This window comes from Salvelinus fontinalis, chromosome 2 (assembly GCF_029448725.1).
Source record: "Salvelinus fontinalis isolate EN_2023a chromosome 2, ASM2944872v1, whole genome shotgun sequence".
Taxonomy (NCBI): domain Eukaryota; kingdom Metazoa; phylum Chordata; class Actinopteri; order Salmoniformes; family Salmonidae; genus Salvelinus; species Salvelinus fontinalis.
Genome location: NC_074666.1, coordinates 76,580,090 through 76,598,181, shown reverse-complemented (window position 1 = coordinate 76,598,181; position 18,092 = coordinate 76,580,090). Strand labels below are relative to the sequence as shown.

The 18,092-nt window shown below is 42.5% G+C and overlaps 1 protein-coding gene and 1 pseudogene across 1 annotated transcript; both read right to left on the bottom strand.

Moving 5' to 3' along the window:
- Positions 1-622: 622 nt before the first annotated feature.
- Positions 623-6,233, bottom strand: LOC129826557 (erythropoietin receptor-like; annotated as a pseudogene).
- Positions 6,234-7,355: 1,122 nt separating this feature from the next.
- Positions 7,356-16,668, bottom strand: LOC129826544 (ras-related protein Rab-3D-like). Its single transcript, XM_055887409.1, has 5 exons — positions 16,372-16,668; positions 13,408-13,647; positions 10,052-10,170; positions 9,835-9,959; positions 7,356-9,588 (listed from the first exon to the last, which is right to left on the bottom strand). Exons 2-5 carry the CDS (start codon positions 13,645-13,647, stop codon positions 9,401-9,403), a joined length of 672 nt encoding a protein of 223 aa, XP_055743384.1. The 5' UTR covers positions 16,372-16,668; the 3' UTR covers positions 7,356-9,400.
- Between the last annotated feature and the right edge of the window lie 1,424 nt (positions 16,669-18,092).

Here is an 18,092-nt window from a genome sequence, read left to right as displayed (position 1 = left end):
TCACGAAAACGATGCGCAAGCGTCAATGGGGCAGAAGGCCGTGTGTTGTTGTCATTCTGGATGGCCAGATAGCTAGTAACAATGACAAACTGCCATGTGGGGAATCTTAAGGGGCTCGTTTCAGCTAGTTTTATCTTACCATGTCTTGTTTTGACTGATGTCACGTTTATGCTAATATGGCAAAAATTTGCTAGCTAGCTAACCACCAACTGTAACTATGTATTTGAGACAACAAGTGCTCATTGTACAACTTTATTTATGTTTTCAATAAACATTGGAGACAAAATATAGTGTACATGTTGTCAACAATCGAAGCCAACCCTGTCGATTTTGCCACATAGTTGTGCACCCGTCGGTTTTATTGCTAAACAACCAACCCATCTATAGCTATTAGCTGTCAGGGACAATTCGAATGTCTCCCCACGTTTTTCTCAACTAAAGGACAAGAAGAACATTAAATGGTGCACAGTTTACAAGCATTTCGCTACACTCGCAATAACATTTGCTAAATATGTGTATGTGACCAATAACATTTAATTTGCTTTAATGCCATACATTTTTAAATCATATTAGTACAAAAAAACAACATTGTGACGATATCAAATATGGAAGCGCATCAGAATTGATTAACATTTATGTTATATTTCAGGCATTATATTGCCATTTTTGTTGACCATAAAGAGATCCTAAGTTACAGAAATTATAGGTTGTCAGAAGTTTCGTATAGGTAATCATCACAGTATTATCACAACATGTAATGAAAAAGTCAGGAAACATTCACCAGTTTGTTTAGAAATGAACACTAAAAATAACTGAAAAGCAAAGAGTTTAAAGATAGACAAATTAGGAACTAATTCATATTCTAAATGTTAGTAAACTAAAAATAAACAAAACATGTTTGATTGGGGCCTTTATTCTAAACAAATTTTCACATTGGTTGTTTTTAAAAGATGTTCCCTTATTTACTAGGCTATGTTCTATACCTGTGTTCTGTGAGGGGATTGTGCTCCTTATCTTCTCTGAACAGATCAGAACCTCATCTCATTATGCTAAGATCTAGGTGAGTCATATAAGGAAAGTTGTGAACTTCACTTGTTATGACGTCAAATACCCTTTTCCCCAATGCCTAGGCTACTCAACTACTGTCCACATTCTAAGGAACAGGACGATACCACTATCTTGGCAAAGAAACAAAACATGAAACAGATTTAACTTCTTTAGGAAAACCGCCCTAATGTTGAAAACAGTTATTTTTTTTGTCATCCAGAGTCACGTTTATTTATTTTCCAAGCTATAGCGCATAATATTTTACATACAGCAGGTTTTTAAAGGACCAAAGAGTTTTAATCTGCTTTGTTTTCATTTTTGCCATGGAAAAAATATTGCGATACTCTACCACCCTCAAACTAAACTCTGGACCTCGAAGCCAGTTCAACTGCATGTTTTCATTGTTCCCCTCTAGTCAGAGACTGATTTAGACTTGTGACTCCAGGTGTGTGCAATTAATTATCAGGTAGAACAGAAAACCAGCAGGCTCCGGACCTTGTAGGGTTAGAGTTGAGTATGCCTGCCATACCACATTGAATTGTCATATTCACATGTGCCTATGTATACAACTGTATTTTTTACCAATGGGACAACTTAAAATGCGACAACGTTTTTTCAATCTACCCATGCATTTAGCCAAATCACAATTTTTGTTTGTTGGGTGGGAGGAATTACCTACATTTTCAACAAACTGGTGTTTATTTAAACCACAAAAATTAAATTTGTATTATTTACAGTTTCAACAATTATGGCCTCTCAAAATGTATGATAATATGTAAGATTCAATGAGGTGACAATTAGATAGACAGATATACAAACATTCATACACTGGAACCATCATGACTTTTACAACCTTTGTTGATCTAAGCATTGCAAGCAAGAGGTGTACAATAGCATCATACTGAAATGTGACACATTCCTGCACATCCTACAGTACCTCTTCATTCTAGAAGGAGCTTCATGTTAAGACCATGGCTACATCTTAGTGATACTCTTGTACAATACACAATAGACAACCACAATATTTACAATTTAAGTGTCAACTTTATCTAGTTATTCCAATAAAAATATAGAAAATAACCTTATAAATTGACCTACAAGATCCAGTGATTTAGGAATATACACATTACATGTGTTTTATAATATCAGCTTTAGAGTGTTTTAGTTGTTCATGTATTTTTCAAACAGCTGCCTTCCGATTTGACAGGATATTGTGAGAATGAGCTTGTGACATCCAAAGAATTATGAAATTCTTATCAGGGATACTTTTGACTTTTCCTCACAAACCTTTGAGCTTAAATTTTGGTTTGTCTGTTATCGCATAGTTTTGAGAGTAGCCTACATCCTGTCTTTTTACATTCCACTGACAAGAAGATGGAGTCAATGTAGAAGCCTTGGCCAAACATCCCAACTGTTTTTCAGCTTCATTGGACCTTTAAGCCTCAGTTCATAGCCTGTAACATAGCTTAGCCTTAATTCAGAATGCAAAGTGGATGGGAGTACCTATGGGTCTTCTGTGTGCAGGGATCTCGTTCTTGTACTCATTGGTATAGATAACTCCCTTCCCAATGTCATCGATCTTATTCGAGCTTATCGGACTGTAATCCTTGGACACCTGAGTCGGCCACTGCCATGTAGGTGTACCCGGGGCCCTTGGGCGGCCAGGTGTGGTTTTGGTACTCAAAACTGGACTGGGACGAGAGGCGGCCCGATCCTGAGCTCTGTTGGACGGAGCCCAAGTCTGATCGAGATTCAGAGGATGTCCTTCCAGAGGCAAAGAGAACCTGCAGGGGCAAGGTTTCCTCCAATATGTTGTCCAGAGGCTCCTCAGCACTGTGGTTCTGAGCATTGAGGGTGACGTAGGCATCATGGGACTCCAGTAGAGAAGACTGGGTCCGGGGTGCAGGGTGCTGATGAATAGCCCGGAGCTGGTCCATCAGTCAGTGCTCCTGGGGGGTTTCTCTCCACCCCTCCATCAATGCAGAACCCACCTTCTTTAGCTTCTTGTCTTCATCCTCCTCCTCACCAAGTGCCTCTGAGGCCTTGGGCGGCAAAGCGGAGCTGGGTAAGGCGGGACCAAGGCTAACCTCTGAGAGCACCTCTAGTGGCGCAGGGAATTCCTCGGAGTAGAAGTAGGCTGGCCTCAACCATAAGCCTCCAGTGCTGTGGCCCAACCACTCCTATTGACAAACCAAATGAGAGAGGTTCAGGAGTCTGCACTAATATTGAGTCAAGATGAACAGACTACGATACACACAAAGGATATAGATAAACACTGCACAAGGTACTTCATACCGAGTTTCATATTCCAAGGATACGAAGACTAATACTGGATTTACTTGTCTCACCTGAAAGTCACCACCATAAACCTTAAAGAGGCCTTGGAACTTGCTTTCAAGGGTGGGAATGATTGGCCAGATCTTCTTCAACAGGAACCTGAGGACAATATTGTACCGCCTTATTCCATAAATATACCACTGAGAATGTCTCTACAAGGAGATCACTAAAGAGTGTAGTTAGTTGTAGACTAAGAACATTGGAAACTTGTTGTTTATGGTAACTGACCTGCGATGAGACATGAGCACAATGAGAGACAGCAGGGTGAGGACGAGAGAGATGATGAGATTCAGGGACACGATGAGAGGGTCCAAGTCTGCAAATAAGATAAAACAGCAACAAGGTTACACCAGGGATGAAATCCAAGGGAGGGATCCCTCACAAATAGAACAAAGATGTTTAGCTCATGAGACAAGCACATTATTTTGGTGACCGTGTGAATGTTGCTGCAGGAGAAAGAAGCTTACCACCAGGCATTGTTTCCATCAGTATCGGGTCAGTCCAGGCGCTCCAGTAGCCGCTGTAGCTGATGCCGTCCGGTTTGCCACGAATGCGCACCTTGTACTTTATGCCTGACTGTAGACCACGCAAGATGAGCTCAGAGCTGGCTTGCACCTCCTCCACCTGAAGACAAGAGATGATAATGCATTGTCATTGACACATCTCTGCCGAAGGCCAAGAAAGGAACGGCACCATTATTCACAAGAACTTCAAACGTTTCTCTTGTCTGGTAACAAACTTCTACCTCTGATATGAGTGTGTGTTGTTCATACCTTTCCAATGTGGCTCCCTGCCATGGCGTAGCTGACCTCGTACATCATGCTGTCAGCCATGTACTTGAGAGAGGGAGGCAGCCAGCTGGCCTTCAGCTGCCCCTTCGTCCCTGTACTCGTCAATGTCAGATTGGCAGGCGGGTCTAACAGGACTGACACACAGACATGAGAAGAAAATGTCATTCCTAAATCCTGAGAAAAAACGAATGGAATAGTTCCCAAAAGACAACCACAACTCTATAACTCACAGACAAGTTCAATGAAGAGACTGCGGTTGTGGATTCTGTTCTGCCTCCTGAGGTTGAAGAGGCGCTGCTGCGCCTTCTTCACAACGCTGTCTGTGTGGGTGGACCAATTCAGTTTGTCCGTGATGTGTACACCGAGGAACTTAACTTTCCACCTTCTCCACTACTGTCCCGTCGATGTGGATAGGGGGGTGCTCCCTCTGCTGTTTCCTGAAGTCCACAATCATCTACTTTGTTTTGTTGACGTTGAGTGTGAGGTTATTTTCCTGACACCACACTCCAAGGGCCCTCACCTCCTCCCTGTAGGCCGTCTCGTCTTTGTTGGTAATCAAGCCTACCACTGTAGTGTCGTCCGCAAACTTGATGATTGAGTTGGAGGCGTGCATGGCCACGCAGTCGTGGGTGAACAGGGACTACAGGAGAGGGCTCAGAACGCACCCTTGTGGGGCCCCAGTGTTGAGGATCAGCGGGGTGATCCTCACCACCTGGGGGCGGCCCGTCAGGAAGTCCAGGACCCAGTTGCACAGGGCGGGGTCGAGACCCAGGGTCTCGAGCTTGATGACGAGTTTGGAGGGTACTATGGTGTTAAATGCTGAGCTGTAGTCGATGAACAGCATTCTCACATAGGTATTCCTCTTGTCCAGATGGGTTAGGGCAGTGTGCAGTGTGGTTGCGATTGCGTCGTCTGTGGACCTATTGGGTCGGTAAGCAAATTGGAGTGGGTCTAGGGTGTCAGGTAGGGTGGAGGTGATATGGTCCTTGACTAGTCTCTCAAAGCACTTCATGATGACGGAAGTGAGTGCTACGGGGCGGTAGTCGTTTAGCTCAGTTACCTTAGCTTTCTTGGGAACAGGAACAATGGTGGCCCTCTTGAAGCATGTGGGAACAGCAGACTGGGAAAAGGATTGATTGAATATGTCCTTAAACACACCAGCCAGCTGGTCTGCGCATGCTCTGAGGACGCGGCTGGGAATGCCGTCTGGGCCTGCAACCTTGCGAGGGTTAACACGTTTAAATGTTTTACTCACCTCGGCTGCAGTGAAGGAGAGCCCGCAGGTTTTGGTTTACACTTTGTATCAAGTTTCTAGGCTAAATGGAAAATTGAGGTGATCATTCTTCAAAACACATTCATAGCAGGTAGCTACCCTCTACCAAGACAGGGTGAGAGGATATGGTACACGTAGCAGCAATTATTAACTGAACGCTTTGCCTCATCATGACTTACTGGTATGTGTATCTGAATGAGTATTGGTCAGCAGAGCCAGCCCTTTCCTCATCCTCCTCCCAGAAGCAGGTGAGGTCCGACAACCCTTCAGTTGTCGGCTCAATCTCTGGCTCAGCGTGGAGCAGCAGAGCCACTGTGTGGACAAGGGAGGGAAGTCTTAGTCCACAAGGAAAATTTATGTTGGGGCATTATTGGTTTTGACAATTTAGTAAACACAGGTGAAGACTTAAAGTAAGTCTCCAAACAGCTCCAGAGGAATGACTATTGATGATTAGTGATTATTCTAACTATTTTTAACAGCTATTAAATTCACCAAATTGTGCAAGGAAACACAAAACATTTGACAATTGATAACCTGTCTCTATCTTAACCCAAATCTAAAACATCAAACATTGTTGAAATACAAAATATAACATGATTGAAAATAAGCGTTGTAATTGTAAACACTTGTGTTACAGAAGGTGAAGAAAACAAGTAGGCTATTTGGAAAAATGTGTCCTACCTTTAGTTTCCGAAGCATGCACAATGGACGTTTTCTGAGCGCAAAATAATACACAAAAAGCCAACAGCTTATTCAGGTTATTGTTTGTCATCTTTTTGTCTCCTCTGAGAACAAAGCGGGCTACGCGTTCTGTTGTACTGCATAACTAGTAAGCAACCAGCTCCAAACGTCTGTTTTCTCCATCTCGCTTCGTGACAGTCTGTCTCTGAGATACTATGGATAGTGCAACACAGTTGTGCGTGCATCACAGGAGATAAGGTGTGAGCGAGTGTCCAAGCCAAGCTGTTTACTTTTTACTCAAACCCAACTGTAGAGGTGGAGCATACAAAATATTTTCACTCATGTCTGTGGGCGGGACTAGAGTAAGGTTACAACATGCTTCCATTGGGACAATATGTCCCACCAAACCACAGGGACCCTTGGAGAAAGATGAGGGCCACAACACAACTCTAAGTGACAACTGCATTTAGTTGTAGTGGGCTATTTTTTCGACATGCATAATTGAGGTTCCTTATTGTGAGCAACAAAGGAGGCACGTGGCAGACACTCAGGTAATAAGGTAGGCCTAATAACTGAAAACCCACATGGAGCCAGTGAACTCACAACTCAGCATAAACGGTCTCTTATGACCTACACCCATGTTTTTGAGCTCGACCTGCGTTATCTGTATTGCATGGGGTAGTGTCCCGTGATAAGCATGGGGGCGTTTAGGCTCATCCCAACCCTACATAATGTGAATGTAATTTAGCCTGGCCTTACATCACTTGACTTTAGTGGGCTCAGGCTGAGGATTTCTCATTTGGCACTAAGAAAGATCACTGATAGGCACCAGTATATGATGTAAGACTACAGTATGATGTAAAAATATAAAAAGGTTACAAAACATTGCAAGAAGATTAACTGCAAAGGACACAGAAAGCCTGTGGGTGACAGGAAAGGGCACCAGGAAGCGGCTTATTGTTGAGGAGGACCACGGCAGTGTGGTGTTCTGTGTCGTTAGATTTAAAAATAAACACCACAACCCCCCCCCCCCCATCCAAATGGGAAGGGAGGTAGGACGTAAGGCCATAAATTATAGATGGTATCACCATGAAGACTAACCTAACCACATAGAACATGGGTCTCAAGCCTTTGTCCGCTTGAATGCATAGATGTTGTGCTTTCACAAGTTCTAATCATCTAAACGATTTAGCATCAGGATTGCACAATAAAACGACAACTCAGCATTTATATTTTGTAATGAAGTTTTATTTTCATAAACACATTCAATGTATATGCCTTTTCTAATAAGATTTTCCATCAAACAGCGCCTTAAATAGGAACAAAACAAATATACATTAAGACAACAGTATAGTTTCCCCTTAATAGTATAACAAACCTATATAACCTATGGAATGCCAGACTACACAAAAACCAACCAATTCCACCGAAAAAAAATAAAAGGATAAAATGACTTTCACTTACAACTTCAGATGAACATAATTATCAAAAAATATGTTATGGGTCCTTTTAATCAACTGACATTGAAATATTTAGATAAACTTGGGTATCAGTGCATTTAGAAATTCTGGAAGACTGAATGAAGTGTGTGTGTGTGTCACACGGATAGGTGTTAACCTCACCACTTTCAATCCAGTTACCTTCAGCAGCAGAAAGAAAAACACTATTTAAATACACTGACAAACACCACCCAGGAGAAAGCTTTACAACTTGGGCATAATGCAGATGTAATGTGGGTATAGTGTTTTTACACAGCTATAAAAGGTTAACGGTTAAGTCTCCAGTAAAGTGTTTCACACCACAACAAGACAACTTGCTCGTGGTAGGAGATGAACAGGGGAAATCACTTGATACAAATCAGCCATCTAATATCAAACAGCGAGTCAGCATCAGCTGTGCATCCAGGTGGATAGGTGTCTTTGTGATAAGCAATGGGAGAGAGTAGGCGCTCATGAATACTTTTGGCGGGCTTTGACCCAACCCCTCAGCTTTAGCAGTGCTTTGCCGTGCCTGACCCTAACTGATGGCCAGTGAACAGTGTGGGGCTAGTGATAGGTAAATTGCAGTGTCTGAGTAACAGAGGGCCGGAGAACGGGGAGATGCATGTCTCTCCAGTCCAGTTGGAGAGATGCATATTTTTTTCTACTGAAGCCATCCAAGCAGTACAATGGAATGCACTGTACATGCTTTAGGTGCACCATTTGTCTTTCTGTTTAAGCATATGATTTGGAAAATGAATTAGCATGGGTGTCATGCTTGGCCAATCACCACGCTTTAATTAGGCTACTTCATAGACAGTAGCTTAGATGTAAGAACAGTACAGCAACATCATGCAAGTAATGCAGGCAGTTTACACTGGCACATCCAGATTACAGGACACTGTTGAAGCCTTGTGCAATCGGGTTGGAAAGTGTAAAAACAATGAGTAGGAAGGGAGGCACGGAGGGGTGAGCAGGGACATGCCAGAGCAGGTCACGTGATGCGCATCAGTGTCACTAGTGTTATACGACTTCCTCCCAGACAAACATCCTAGAGCACAACATTGCGCTAACATTGTTTGGAACAGAATCTCATACTTTTCACCTTCTCTTTCCCATAAGCAGTAGTGGTTAAGAAAGTCTCAAGAATAATAGTGCACAATTATTCTGAGGACATGGCAAAATGGCATCTTCAGTGTCACAGAGTAAAGCATGGAGGTCAGGTAAATAAGGAAGCAAAAGGCCAAAGCAGCAGAATAACTCAGTTTTGTGATTGTCTGGATGATGTCACCTGATTTCATTAATAACAGTTACATCTAGATTTTGATCAAGGATATGCAAAAATGTGGATTTTTTTCCCCAGGTTTTGCTGTGCTGTTTTCTGTCCGGTTTTGGATTCTGAGAAGTCTAGTCCAATGAATATATTCGAAGCAGAGCACCAGCCAGGGGGCATCCAAAACAAAAGCACCTTCTGCTCTGTTTGAGTCTTAAACTATTATATTTTCATTAATTAAACTCTGAACACAACAATGACCTAAAATAATGACCAGGGGGTGAAGGCCACAATACACAAGAGAGATGGGGCCTTTTCATGGAATACAGAAACTAGAGCAGGGGATATGTGGGATAACGCTGGATGGACCGAGGGGAGGGGATCGATGGTTATCTCAGCTGGCTGCTTTATGGTTTTCACTGTAGTGGCTGTGTTAGGGGGGTGTGAGATTGGGGTGTAGTTTGAGAGGTGTACCCTCTATACTTCACGCACTGTGACGGGGTTTGTTGTGGGGCAGGATTTAGCAGCCACAGCCCCCATGGTTCTCTGGAGGTGAGTCCTGTAGACTGGTGCTCCTGTGATTGGACAACAGGTTGGCATCTCCACCCATGCTCTCGTTCATCTTCTCACAGATGACGTCTACCAGCCGCTCAAACACCTGCTTCACGTTGATGTTGTCCTTGGCACTGGCCTCGAAGAACTGGAACCCTGTCAGACAGAGACGGGGAAATTGAGTAGAGTAATTACTTACTGTGGAGAGATTTCAAGAAAAGCAGATGAGATATTTAGGCTTAAGTGTTCAGTGTTCCCTGTTATATCTGTGTGTAAGTGTGTTCTCATGAGGCCAATATGCTGTGGTAGTGTGACCTCTTAGTGTATAGTTTTTGCAAAGACTCCATGCTGTCGTGGACAGTACTCACCAAGATCTTCGGCCATGTCGTGGACAGTACTCACCAAGATCTTCGGCCAGTCTCTGGCCTTCCTCTGTGGGGACTAGCCTGTCATCCTCCAGTTCACACTTGTTTCCCACCAGGATCACCTGTGCGTTGTCCCAAGAGTATGTCTTAATCTGAGTTGCCCTGTATGACCGAGGTGAGAGTAGACGAATGCACAGTCTGAGAAGGCAGCAGGGTCAATATGGAAATGATGGAACCTTCCACCTTTCACTCACCAGTCCTGAACTGCGTTGAAGGAGTCCTGGTTGGTGATGTCATACATGAGCAGGAAGCCCATGGCTCCTCTGTAGTAGGCTGTGGTGATGGTACGGTAGCGCTCCTGCCCCGCTGTGTCCTGTGGGGAACATGATGGCTGGTCATTCTTTACAGGTTGGGTTTGGGAACATGTTAAATTGTGTGGTATTTTGAGACCAGAAGGGGGCAATATTGACTAAGAACTACAGACTTGAGATGCTAGAGGTGAATGTGTGTGTATACGCTTGTAAATATTCAGCAGCTCTAGAAAAGACTACAATTAATCTTTTTTTTTTTTTTAAACATACAAAATTGATATTTGACATAAATACACATACTTCTGTGATAGGACAATTTAAAGGACAAGGCACTATCAGCCTAAACCTTCCCACCCAAAGCCACTGTCAACTTCAGACTATTAGAAATTAAAGTGTCAGATACTCTTTGTTTAATCATGTAACATCTACATTTGTCATGTCCAACATAACTTCTTGTCAAACAACAAACCCTGGCCCACTAACAAAAACCCAGTAAGAACAAAAAGAACACGGAGAGCGTCAGATGTCGATAACAGCTCTCTGGTGCCACAGAGCTGTAGAGACCTGTTTATCAGAAACATCTTTCAATTAAGTAGAGGTTGAGTGATGTCAGAGTTGCTTCCCTAGAAAAGGTTAACGTGAAAAAAATAGTCAAGCAGGTGAGGGGATTAAATTGTCACGGCAACGATCCTTGGCCGTCGCTTGGTAACCTGGCCTGGGTCCCTCATTTGCATTGGAGGACTTTACATCACTGAATAGTGGGGTGGGTGTTTTATGAATGTTTCATTAGGGCTAATAGTGTGCAGGGTAGTCAGCCCGAACAAACTGCCACCGATTTAGAGATTGCAAGAAATAGAGCGGTTCTTATCTTAGAGCAGGTGCCGGGCTAGAGAGACAAGTGCTCTATAAGTGTGTGAGTCGGTGTATCCGCAGCGGTGTACTTCTGTTAAATGACCTTACCCAGAAGGAGAGTCTGTGTCATCTCAGGGTCATTTTTGTTTCATTTATGAATGAAAGATACCAGATGCATATCTTATCTGATATGTGCAGACATGATCAAATATTTGGCAGGTTAATGGATCTTACAGTAGCACTAACCAAATACTGTCCCCATGGCTCACACTGTCTCCACAACTATCTATACACCAAGTAAAGAAAATACTGTCCGGAAGCATATGCATGATGACAATGAGTGTAAAATGGTTGGGGGTCAGAGCCATTGATGTCACTAGGACCCTTCTCAGCATGCGTCACCTGGTCCTGCCGCCCACACAAAGCAGGGACACACTCTAAGCCCTGGGCTTTGTGGTTCCGACACCAGGTGTGTCATTGTGCAGTTAACATATTGCCATGTGGTGTATCCTCCTAGAATAAGCAGTATGGTTCAGGTTGAGAAAGTAGAACCGTAATATAGAAGGCTTCAAATTAAACTCACTTTTAAAACCATGATAAAAATATATATTTTCAAGCCTTTCATGCCACACACGTGGAGGAAAGCTTGCAGCAGTGGACAGGGCACCACCTGTACACTCTTCATAGAGTGGCGAGGCTCAGAGGGTTTGAGTGAAAACAGGACACTGGATTAAACGCCCCTGGCCATCCACATAGAGTTGTTCATTAACTGTACACTTGCTCTCGAAGCCAGGACTCATTTATTGGACATGGTTGCTACTTCCACACCTCCAATGTATGAGGCAAACTGAGGAGGGTTTTATTCTTCTCTGATTTGAAACCCACTGGATGTTCATCGGATGGCATTCAGTGATCCCAGCCACCACTGACGACATTAAGCCAAATCACGTGTCCTAGGTGGAAACAGGGTCAGTGCGTCAGTCAGCTTGGTTTCGGTGTGTACATTGGTGTGGACACGGTTGCTGCTGATTCATCTTGATTGAATACAATACCATATAGGATGTTTGTCTTGTTTAATCATATGTTTAAACAGCATTCACTACGTGGAAATAGTTTGCTTTGAAACACTTTCAGACATCAGGGGACTAGGTTACATAGAAATAAATTGTGAAAATCTGGTAGCCCTGTAATTCAAGTATTTCCACAGAACCTGATATTTTTTTCCACTAATTGGTCTTTTGACCAATCAGTTCAGCTCTAAAAAAGATCTGATGTGAAAAGATCTGATATGGTTGGTCAAAAGACCAATAAGTAGAAAATGGATCAGAATTGGTCTGCCTGTCCAAACACAGTCTAAGTCTCTAGAGCATGGGGCGGCAGCGTAGCCTAGTGGTTAGAGCGTTGGACTAGTAACCGGAAGGTTGCAAGTTCAAATCCCCGAGCTGACAAGGTACAAATCTGTCGTTCTGCCCCTGAACAGGCAGTTAACCCACTGTTCCTAGGCCGTCATTGAAAATAAGAATTTGTTCTTAACTGACTTGCCTAGTTAAATAAAGGTAAAAAAAAAAAAAAAGTGGTGCAAGCAGCAGCAACACATTGCAGTAGCTTGAGATGAGAAACCAAGTTTTCAGCAAAACATACAAGAGAGACAGAGGGTAAAATCATTGGTGGAAAAAATACTCAATTGTCATACTTGAGTAAAAGCAAAGATGCCTTAATAGAAAATGACTGAACTGAAAGTCACCCAGTAAAATACTACTTAAGTCTTAAAGCGTCTGGTTTTAAATGTACTTAATTAGTGGTGGAAAAATTACAAAATTGTCATGCTTAGTAAAGGTAAAAAATGACATGCTATACATCTAATTCCTTATATTAAGCAAACCCGATGGCATGATTTACGGAAAGCCAGGGGCACACTCAGACATCTTTTAAAAATGTAGTATTTGTGTTTAGTGAGTCCACCAGAGGCGTTATATTGACAGGCGTGTGAATTGGACCATATTGTTGTCCTGACTGAGCATTCGAAATGTAATGTATACTTTTTGGTGTCAAGGAAAGTGTATGGGAGTAAAAAGTACATATTTTCTTTAGGAATAAAATTGAGTAAAATGTGTCAAATATTAATTGTAAAGTAAGGTACCCCCAAACAACGACTTAAGTAGTACTTCAAAGTAGTTTTACACCACTGTGTAAAATGCAAGGGGCTTGCAAATGAAAGTTGGTCATTGACCCACTATAGAATTATCAGCCATCTGTCTGAAAAACTCAATTCAATAGCAAAGGATTTGGCCTATGGATTTGTATTCTGGTTTAATACAGAAGACAACTTTCCTCTTGATGGGATGTGTATGAGAGTCCACTATGATGGCAAAAATGTGTCAAAGGTGGCAATCATGTTTTAGAGACCATAGCTGGCATGTGGGACAAAATGCATAAGGCTAACTCACCCATATCTGTAGCTTTATCCTTTTCTCATTGCGGAAGACGGTCTTGACCTTGAAGTCTATGCCCACGGTGGAGACAAAGGCTGAGGTGAAGGAGTCATCAGCATAGCGGAACAGGAAGCTGGTCTTCCCCACACTGCTGTTGCCAATGATCAGCAGCTTGAACATGTAGTCAAAGTTCTGGTCAGCAGCATCCTTCTGGGCAGGCTGCTGCTGAAGGCGAGAGTCATTCACTGACGCCATCTAGAGGGGAAGGCAGAGGTGTGAGAGGTGATACTACAGCTCAGGGTGAATTAAACACCAAATCAGCAGGTTAGAGGCTCGTAAGTAAGCATTTCACTGTAAGGTCTACACCTGTTGTAGTCGGCGCATGTGACATAACATTTGATGAGAGTCTTTGAATTTCATACCAACAGTTGGTAGGTAAAAGCAACAGGCCAGGTCCAGTCCCCTAGATTGTTATGATCCAGTAATGAAAGGTTGCGGGGAGTTTTCAAAACCTGCTCGTCATAGCTATTATGTCAGTCACTTGCAGGCTGCAGCATCTGCCACTGGGTATCAAGTTGCACACCATAAAGACCTTTTAGTGTCTGTCACTTGTTCCTAAAAGTGGGTGTAATGACTGCAAGGAATGGGCGTGAAAGGAGAGTCCATGGTCTCCCCCCTCGCCCTCAGCTGATCAATCAGGGCTGCACACCACAGCTTCCCTCTGATGAAGACTGTCTCCTTGGGCCAGGCCAGCTAGCTCAGCATGTCCATCTTAAGATGTAGTGATATTTAACAACAAAGGGGAATGTAGAGGATGGTCCACAGACACTATTGTGGGGCAAAGAAAATCTGTTGTTGAAGCTGTATCGCTATGATTCCATGTTTGTGCCCACAGAGATTATAGGGGTGTGAGAGTAAGTCACTGCCCCTTACTTTTAACATGGGGGATGAGCTGTGCGGTAAATGTGTTAAATAAGGCAAATGCATGATTTACAGGCCAAAACAATTTTGTAAAGATTCTGTGCAAAAGGCAGGTCTGTACTATAATCCCCTATCACATGGCACCAATCAAATTTTCATCTGACCATTGCTTTGTGGGTCTGAAGTCATTGGATCATAGGTCCCACACTGTGTACAAAGAATATGCGGGAAACCCATTGGATCAAGTGTTGTTTTCCTCTCAGAATGTAAGCCTGCTAAATTCTGGTCACATCATGCACATTTACACTGTGGCTCAAGACACAGTCTTTAAGGCAAAATAATATTTGGGGAAACTGTTTTTCTACCCTAAATCTGTGACAACTGTTGTGCTGCTGACGCAATGAGTAGCCTACAATATCCAATATCACTCAATACAATATTATATAATCCATCCCAATGCTGCAGTCATACCGTCCAAATTATTCTAAGATATTAGAGACCAAAGTTACTGAATGATGAAGTGTTGAGAAACACATGGCCAAAACTCTTTGTGGACAAGTAGCATTAGATTACTTTGACCAGTGGGTGATGAATTTAATACTGGCATGCCACACCATCTGCCACAATAATTGGGTACATCTCTGACGGGACAGATTTTACATCACTGTCATCACAGAACAGGCCTCCACTTAGTAGAGTTGAAATGGGAGTAATTTGTTATGCATTGGAGAAGCATTAGTTCTGTAAAACAAATAGAGGCCATTATGGTGAATAGGCCTAGTGTGGTCTCTCAGCTGGCACTGTTTGCCGAGTAAGGTCCCTGGCTGTTAAAGGAAATTAACTCTTAGTTGACAGCTGTCTGTTCCCTATAAAAGAATGGTCGTAAACACAGGTGAAGGAAGTGGGTTAGTAAAATGTAGTGGTTTCAGTATACCTGGACAAACTCAAATGAATAGCACAATAAGTAGGCCTATATTTTTGTGTCCACTCACTCACTCTACCCATCATATTGAAAGTTGTCAAGTGTCCATTCTCCATCTCTATAAGCCCTTGATCATGACTCTCAGTTTCATTACATTACACATAAGTTATTGGACAAAGGCATCTTCTGTATGGGGGAGTTTTGTTAAGAGCCCCGATGCTTAATCTGAACATTAACAAGCGTCTGTTTTGGAAGCATAAGGACCTTATCTTTCATATCAGTGAGAAATCATTTAAAAAGGTTGAATTGATACCCCTTGATAGGGTTAGTGTCAGTGGAGGACGACTCATAATAATGGCTGGAAAGGAGTGAATGGCATCAAACACATGGAACCTATGTGTTTTGATGTATTTGAACCATTCCACTCCAGCCATTAGCACGAGCCTGTCTTCCCCAATTAAGGTGCCACCAACCTTATGTGGTTAGTGTTCCCACAAGGCCATATCTCCACGTTACAGAGCTTGTTTACTGAAGATAAGCTGCCTGTGCTAGGGAGAGACCTGTGCTAATTAGCTATGGAGCGTGTTCTGAACACCTGTGTGTAAGCGTAACTCGGGAGGTATAGTTTTGTCAGATGGAGGCCACCATAGCTGTATAGATCTGTGCACTTTTTTATTTGAAGGATTCTTTCTCGCTAATGTAAAGGCCACATAGCAAGCGATGATTTGACGTTTCAAAACATTGAAGCACAGCGTCGGGATTTTAGTTCACATGAGGTAGTCGTTGATGAAGCTAATGGCTGAAAACTGTAGGGAGAAGGCACATGCCGCCTAGAGTGTGACAGCTATATCTCTATATGATATAGAACTACCAAAGTAGACCCTATACCGAGAATGGGGGTGAAGAAAATCCATCGGTACTTCAAATCGCACCAGGTGCTCGAGACTCGAGGATTAATTGGCGATGGCTCGAAAACCTGTTGTCACATTATAGAAACATGTAAAACTAAGTCAAGTGTACATTAAATTGAGTTAAGTAAACGAGAATACAATGCCCAGCAAATTATTTTCATTGTACATGAAGGAAGCTGGACAAAGGCGCAGAAAATATTGACCAAACTTTTTCCAACCACTTACCTAATCTATGGAAAAGGAAATTCTTTGACTTTAACTTTCAATGTTATTTCCTTTCAAGTGAAGAGTGAAAGTTCCCTAGGGTCTTCAACAACCTGAATTATCTTTCCGCCCACGGCTTTCTGCCTCACCGTTTTCCTCTGAGCGTTTGCGGAATAGAACAGGCAGCTCCCGGATCTCGTTTGTGTACAAAGGAGCACCCTTCCAGAGCGCAGCAGTCAGTGTAGTGGCCACCTCACACGACAGTATTCACACAGCTATAATCTCTCACACACTTCCAGAGAGCAAATTTCCTGTACTTTATGATCCCTCACTCAGCTCTAGCCTGTTTCGAAATAAGAGCTTTCACAAATCAAGGCAGCATATACAGTATGTTTGTGTTTGACTGATGTTAATGTGTATTAAATTGTTGAATAAAATAGGGAATATTCTCAGCTGGGTCAGTCTTCTGATCTGAACTTCGGAGATGCTCTGCAGTCTGCCAACCTCATAATGTATTAAGTATAACTCAACATTTGATAATGCAGAGTTGCAGGTCATTAGAAATACACTAATGAGATCACTGGGCTTAGATTCTAAAATGTTGTAAATTAATATTTTCGTGCAGATATGGTAAGCCAATTTTGGAAAAGCATCCACCAGTTAATAAATCATAATTATTTCCATGAGTGAATAAGTGCACATCCTTGACACTTCCTGGTGTTTTAGACCAGGGTTTCCCAAACTCGGTCCTAGGGCCCCCTTTGGGTGCACGTTTTGGTTTTTGCCCAGGCACTACAGGGCTGATTCAAATAATCAAAGCCACCAACCTCCTGTGGTTAGTGCTAGGGCAAAATATAAAACGTGCACCGAGTTTTGGAAATCCTGTTTGACACTTGCACATAGTCACTACTTGGGAATTCCAGAAACCAGCAGTGTGAGAAATGTTTTTTCTACTACTGCACATGAAGGGTACTTTGTTTTCTAGTTCACACGGCTTACTTCCAGCAGCACCACTTTGTGGCTCATTGACCTGCTGTGGTATCTGGGTAATGTAACATGGGGAGTGAATGAGTTTGGTTGTGGTGTACCTGTATATCTGTAGATAATTTGGTGTTTTCCTTTTTTTGAAAAGTAAACAAGGTGTTAGTTCACTCCAAGAGAAACTCCAGAATTGGTGGCCTGGTTTACCTCTAATTACATAGGGAGAGTGCATCTGATTTAGATGCACTATTGTAAAGTGGTTGTTCCACTGGATATCATAAGGTGAATGCACCAATTTGTAAGTCGCTCTGGATAAGAGCGTCTGCTAAATTACTTAAATGTAAATGAGAGATTTCTCTTGAAATCTCACCTAATCAGAGAGTAGGTGAATTTGTGCTGCTGGAGTTCAAAGAATGCTATTTCCTGGTGCCACTGACAAGGCTCATCTCAAGAGGAAGTCTTTCCTTCTGATCCAAGAGGAGTGGCCCAGACTGCTGAGAGATATACAGTATAGGCATGATAAGGAATCTAAACAAGATTTTCTATGACACTGTCACTCTCTGTACTTTCCATACCAAACAGTTTCATCATGATGATCTACCGCTGTAAACGAACTATTCTGAGTCAAAATCTCAACATTGTAGTTTGACATTAACATTAATAAAGATACATACATACAGCTAAAACAACCAGACTAATACATCACAATATGTAGATTGTAGATGCCTTTTCACTCACTCTGAAACACCATTACAGTTTTG